This window comes from Sinocyclocheilus grahami, unplaced genomic scaffold (assembly GCF_001515645.1).
Source record: "Sinocyclocheilus grahami isolate Dianchi unplaced genomic scaffold, SAMN03320097.WGS_v1.1 scaffold786.1, whole genome shotgun sequence".
Taxonomy (NCBI): domain Eukaryota; kingdom Metazoa; phylum Chordata; class Actinopteri; order Cypriniformes; family Cyprinidae; genus Sinocyclocheilus; species Sinocyclocheilus grahami.
In genome coordinates this window covers 431,380-437,667 of record NW_015505965.1, presented here as the reverse complement: position 1 = coordinate 437,667, position 6,288 = coordinate 431,380, and the positions used below count along the sequence as shown (strand labels likewise).

Genomic DNA, 6,288 nt, shown 5'->3' with positions numbered 1-6,288 from the left:
AATTAGACTGCACTGTCAGTTTAGCTTTCTGATATAGTCACACAGATAATCCATGTTTGAATTTTGACATAATGCTGTGTCCGTGTTTGTCATTCACCACTTTCATTGTCACGAATCTTGTCCGTGGTCTTTTGTCCACTCGCCACCAGAGGTCGCCTTTGCATCATATTGACTCTCACACTACACAGCCTTTTACATGTCACCCCGGACTACATTTCCCATGTTCCATTTCACTAATTACGGACTCACCTGCAGCCAATCACACACACTTTAAATACGAGGCCCTAACCACTGTTCAGGGCCGAGTATTGTTTGCGTTTATCACTGCGTTAGCAACTTTACGGAGCCTGTAACCAAGTTTGGTCTAGTCTAGTCTAGTCTTGTTATACCCAAAGTCTTGTATCCTTGCTTGGTTTATCTCGTCTTGTCTGTCTGCTGCCTGCCTTGGAATTATTGCCTGTCTTGGATTATCCGTTTACATCGCCCTCTGGATTACGTTCGCCATCGTTTGACCCACGCCTGTTTACTGTTTGCGTTTATCACTGCGTTAGCAACTTTACGGAGCCTGTAACCAAGTTTGGTCTAGTCTAGTCTAGTCTTGTTATACCCAAAGTCTTGTATCCTTGCTTGGTTTATCTCGTCTTGTCTGTCTGCTGCCTGCCCTGGAATTATTGCCTGTCTTGGATTATCCGTTTACATCGCCCTCTGGATTACGTTCGCCATCGTTTGACCCACGCCTGTTTACCGGACTACTCTTTTGTCTTGCCCTCAACATACTGTCTCTTGGTGTCGACCCAAGTCTGTTTTGACCATGTTTTTTAAATAAAGCTTTGCATTTGGATCCACACGTCTCTCGTCGCATTCACTCTGTAACACTCATATACAATATTCAGAAACACTGAATAAAAAGTTTAATTAATGTTCTAAATTTTAGCTTATGTCTGTTGGTCTGAGTAAATACTGATTGGCTAGTGTTTCGTTCAAACCGTTGAAAGAAACTTGTAGTTCAAGTCATTTTAATCACTATTTTAAATGAATTTGCAGGAACTTTTGCAAATTGGCTTGTATCGCACATAAAGTTTTGGTAGTGTTTGTGTCAAAGTGATAAAAGAATTCATGTCATTTGACAGATGTCGTCAATGAATGCATTTTGTGCCAAAGCAATGATAAATGATTCAAAGTTTAGCTCACATAGACTAATGTTGTGCTCATTGTGTGATGAGTTTTGAAAAAGTGACCTAAGTATTGAGAAATGTGTCCTAGTGAATGTAAAAAACTGATCTAAATGAAGTATGTGATAGCTCAGTATACAAAACTAATCTACTGATCTCAGAGCCAGGTGTCACTTTAAAGCTGATCCTGTACCAAGATGTATTCGAGGTGGTTAATCCCATTGGATCTGCAAAGAAAAAACACAAGATGCTTAGGGTCTACTTTACCCTAGCAAACCTTTGATCCTTTTCATCGATTCACAGTTGACATGTAGCTGACTTCAGACATTTTGGCCACGAGAAAGCGTTCTCTCCAGTGATATCAGATCTTCGAGAACTGGAGACAAATGGACTGAATATTCAGGGAAACATTGTAAAGGCAACAGTGTTTTGCATTGCAGGTGATCATTTGGGCTCCCATACTATCAGTGGCTTCACAGAAAACTTTAGTACATCACAGTATTTCTGCCGATATTGTCATGTGACTAGAAGCGAGCTAGACAATTTAGAACCAAGCTCCAATTCGCACAGAACTAGACTACAATGACACTATTCAAAAGCTGCAGAGTGATGCTGCAAGTCAAGTCAGAGGTTTGAAATTTGATCCCATCTTTAATTCTCTGGCATTTTTTCATGTCTTCCAGCCAGGCCTGCCACCCTGCATCGGCCATGATTTGTTTGAGGGTGTAGTGGCATCCGACCTTGCCATTTACCTCAACTACTTTGTCAAGGTGAAGAAATTCTTCACATATTCGGAACTTAATCGTAAGATCAGACAGTTTAGGAACCAAGTATCAGATGCTAATTCTCCACCCTCAGAACTTTCTGAAAAGGGTGTGAAATTAGGTGGACAGGCAATGGAGAACTGGTGCCTGCTTTGGTTTCTCCTTGTTATAATCGGTGAGAAGATCACAGACATAGAGGATCCAGTATGGAAACTGACTGTCAGTCTGAACGAGGTAGTGGAATTGAGTTGTGCCCCTAGAACAGGGCTGTCCAAACTCGGTCCTGGAGGGCCGGTGTCCTGCAGAGTTTAGCTCCAACTTGCCTCAACACACCTGACTGGAAGTTTCTATGCCTAGAAAGAGCTTGATTAGCTGGTTCAGGTGTGTTTAATTGGGGTTGGAGCTAAACTCTGCAGGACACCAGCCCTCCAGGACCGAGTTTGGACAGCCCTGCCCTAGAATATCAGTACCTCAAATTGCTTTGCTCAATGTTCGGATCCATGACCATCCGTGACCCAAGCATCATTATCTAACTTACTTCCCTGCATTGATATTGAAACTTGGTCGACTAATGCGGCTTTGGGCAATATGCTTCGAAAGCGTTCATATTTCAAAAGATGTGTCTGCAAGACACAACATTTAAAAAATGAAGGCCAAATACTTGCCAGGAGCCACCAGCTACCGCAAGCATACCTACATTCAGGTTCCTTTTTTGCACCACCATTGGTGCTAAAGAACTCCTTTCCACGTTGAACTCTGCTGTGGGATCAACCATGGCCAAAGAACCCAATATTTTGTTATCTACTGAGGTACATTGGAAAGGGACTCTCTACAAAAAGGGGTTCTTTCTTTGTGAGAGCCAAGGTGAGTCCACTGAATTCGGACAAATTGAGCTGATACTGGTGAAGGAGAAGAATGTGCTCTTTATTGTTACACCTCATGATGTGTCATGTTGACCACAGTTCGGACCGTATGAGTTGAAAGGGGCAAGGCAGAGCATGAAGTGTAGCAAACCAGAGCCCACACTGGATTATTATCACAGTTTCAGATTTTTAAAAAGGAAAATTTCTTTAAAAAAAAAGAATTAGGGAGAATCAATATATTATGAATCATTTATTGCAGCATTCTTGACATAACTAAAGGAAGAAAATCATGAAACAGTTTCTAGTTTTGAATAGATATCGTTTGTGACTTATGTGAAAACTGCAATTATTATCTGAACAAGTGATTTCTTTATTTGCGTTCATGTTCTCTTTTCTAATGAGAGGACATTAGAGATAATGGACAGTGGGAAAACCCATTGCAAAGAAAATATATTTTCTTAAATATTAACTATCAGTGTATTAAATTGTTTAATGTTTACATAAGGGATGGCTGCATTCTATGTATGTATTCAATAAAATTCTTCATAATGTATAGATATGCATGTGAAAAATGTAAATGTATACTGTGAGATAAAGTTATAAATATCAGTTTTCATTTTCCACCCACCATGATTTAAAGACATCCAATAGTCCAACATTTTTTCCAGTTCACACTTTTCTTATATATATATGAAATGTGTAAATATGCAAACAATAAAGTGATAGTAGTTTATGATTATGTTTCAGTAAAGCTATTACATGTAAAAATGTATATTTTTTAAATATGCATCAGTATATAATATGCATAGTATATATATTGCAGTATATTGAAAAATATAAGCACTAGTTTCCCATATATGGAGATGTATTATTTAAAGTATTGCATTATATTTTCTTAAATATTCCCATATATTTTTGTTTCATAAGGGAACATATTTATTTGAATTCACTGTATTGTGGAGGAGCATCTGCAGGCTGGTGATGAACGGAAGAGCTGCTGGCCACAGGTATCTACAAAAAAAAACACTATATGATCAGCTTAATGATTACTTTTATATTGATAATATTATGTAACAATTATTGCACCCATTACCGAGCATATTTCCAGTACATGGACACTCAATACCAAATTCAAATAATATATATATATTTTTTTTCATTTTACTCAAAGTCCATCTAAACTGGGTTTACAAGTTTCTCTTACCACTGAGCTGTTAAGACCATGGAAATTAATGGGCCTGAAATCAGAGGGCTGTGGAGGTAGAACTTGAGGGACAAACTGCACCTTTGGGAAAAAAATGTGTATGTAATGTTTTATGTCGTCTTACTGTGAGATGCCAGAAATGCATCAGTATTACAGGTTTACATTTGTGGCCATACAGTAAAATCATAAATTGAATTAAAGCAAATGAATCCTTAAACTCGTTTTGTGGTTCTAGTATGAGGTGCGAGGTGGATTATTTTGAAATGAGCAGGTTTGTTGGATTATATTTTTAGTTCTATCAGGAGGAGAAAATGTGTATCTATCAGAAAACACACAGGTTGAACTCAAGCCTTAAGTTCAAGTATAACCTAAGAACCCTGAGCAAATATTTTACATGTGGCCTAGGAAATGTATCCACCCTGTTATACGACATAGATAGGGTATAGAACAACATGTTAGAAGAAGATTAACATGTCCAGTATGAACTGACACAACAGGGTGTACATGTTAAGTTTTAGACTATTAAATAATAACAACAGGAATGATGGAGTAGTCTGCCGGTAGAGGTTGGCTGCATGTTTTACTGGGAAGTCACTTTGGAGGACCCTTGGCCTGCTTGGGATTGACAGTCAAGAGACGGCTGGTTGGCAACACTGCAAGGAGACGGCTGGTAGCAAATAACACTAAACAGACAGAGCTAGCATCCCAGTGGATATGGATAAAATGAACAGGGGTGGAACTAGGATGCTGATTCTACCGTCGATATGATTAAGATTTAAAAAGGGCAAACATCACCAGTAAGTTTGAGGGACATCAATTATTTAATGGTTTTATACATAAAAAATAGAATACCATGATTTGTATTTTAAGTATTTAAAAATAATAAGTAAATGTATATACTAACACTCAAAATTGCTCATTTAGAAAAATGTATGTAATCTTTATTTCAAAGTGAAGCTGGACAATATGATTGGGAACATGGGAATGTGTTAAGTGCTTTGGAAAGTTTCGTTTGAATCATTATGAGTTTGTGTTAATGGGATACATCTATGCATGTAAAACTATGTCGCATGAAAGCTGATTTACATTTAATGCTATACGTTTTTAGGGCTACTAAATTCACAGTAAATGCTGTTTCTCACAAACTCCATCTCAGGGGGTTCAGTTGACACACACAACATTTGAGAACTCCTGAATTGCCTCATTACTCACCTGAGAAGGACAACAGCAGGGGTTAGCTCTACAGGCAAATGCTGACAGACAGATGGAGATGATAAACTCAAGCAAGGTGAATACCAACAATACACCACTGATTCCCCTGAAGAGAGTCTGAGAGAAAATTCAACATTAACACAAATAATTGTAACAAAATAAATGATAATTACTACTCACACTGGTACATTGCATGCTCAGCAGTCAAGAATCTACTATCCTTGAGGTTCATATAGTAACATAACACATTTAGGGCCAGATTTTCTAATCAGGGCAAATTAAAGAACACAAGCACAACATCTCATTTCAATAATAACCCATGCAATCCAATGGAAATAAATCCTACAAAATGCAAATATAATAAAGGTAAGCCACAAATTTAACTGTGTCCTTTTCACTGATGTTTCGCTGCATGTCTTTAGTAAACCCTGACAGTAGTTTTTAACGGCAAAAGATGGTTTGCACTGTCACCAGCTGCTAGTAAATCTGGCCCTTATAGGTCAAACTGGACTGAGTTTACAATAAACGTATAATGCCAATGACTTCTTGCATTGTAAATGATCTATAAACTACTTCTGAAATACCAGATTAAAAAGAGTGAACAGATGAGTGCAGATTAAGGCTTGTGTGCTGACCACACAGTGATCTTACTGTAATTACGAAATAAAAGTTTCATTTCCGTTTAGACACAATTTGATATTAAATGTGAATATAAAAGTTGATGACATACCTTATACTTTGTCACTAAATAATAACAGTCATAACCGCTGCAGTAAGAGTTCATTGGTCCTAAAGCCAAATCCAGTGAAGTGAAAATAATGGCGATGCCTGCGGTTAAAGTACTGAAAATGTTCATTCCAAGTGAAGCTTTCACCTGTAGACAGAAAAAAAGATTAAGAAATTAGCAAGAACTTTAAAAGGTTGTGTTAACATGTCACGTACACTTAGATGGAAAACTATATGTGATAACACTAGCTATCTATTTTTTCTATTCTATCTACTTGTTTTTCTTTGTGTGTGTGTGTATATGTGTGCGTGTACTATACATATATATATATATATATATATATATA

The 6,288-nt window shown here is 37.5% G+C and overlaps 1 protein-coding gene across 1 annotated transcript in view; it reads right to left on the bottom strand.

Moving 5' to 3' along the window:
* Positions 1-3,729: 3,729 nt before the first annotated feature.
* LOC107561658 (membrane-spanning 4-domains subfamily A member 8-like) overlaps positions 3,730-6,288 on the bottom strand; it is a 7,839-nt gene continuing 5,280 nt past the window's right edge. The window contains exons 4-7 of the mRNA XM_016246130.1: positions 5,946-6,089; positions 5,216-5,332; positions 4,004-4,084; positions 3,730-3,810 (exon numbers count right to left, since the gene is read on the bottom strand). Coding sequence (XP_016101616.1) covers positions 3,736-3,810; positions 4,004-4,084; positions 5,216-5,332; positions 5,946-6,089 — 417 coding nt within the window. The 3' untranslated portion in view covers positions 3,730-3,735. The remainder of the gene's footprint in view (positions 3,811-4,003; positions 4,085-5,215; positions 5,333-5,945; positions 6,090-6,288) is intronic.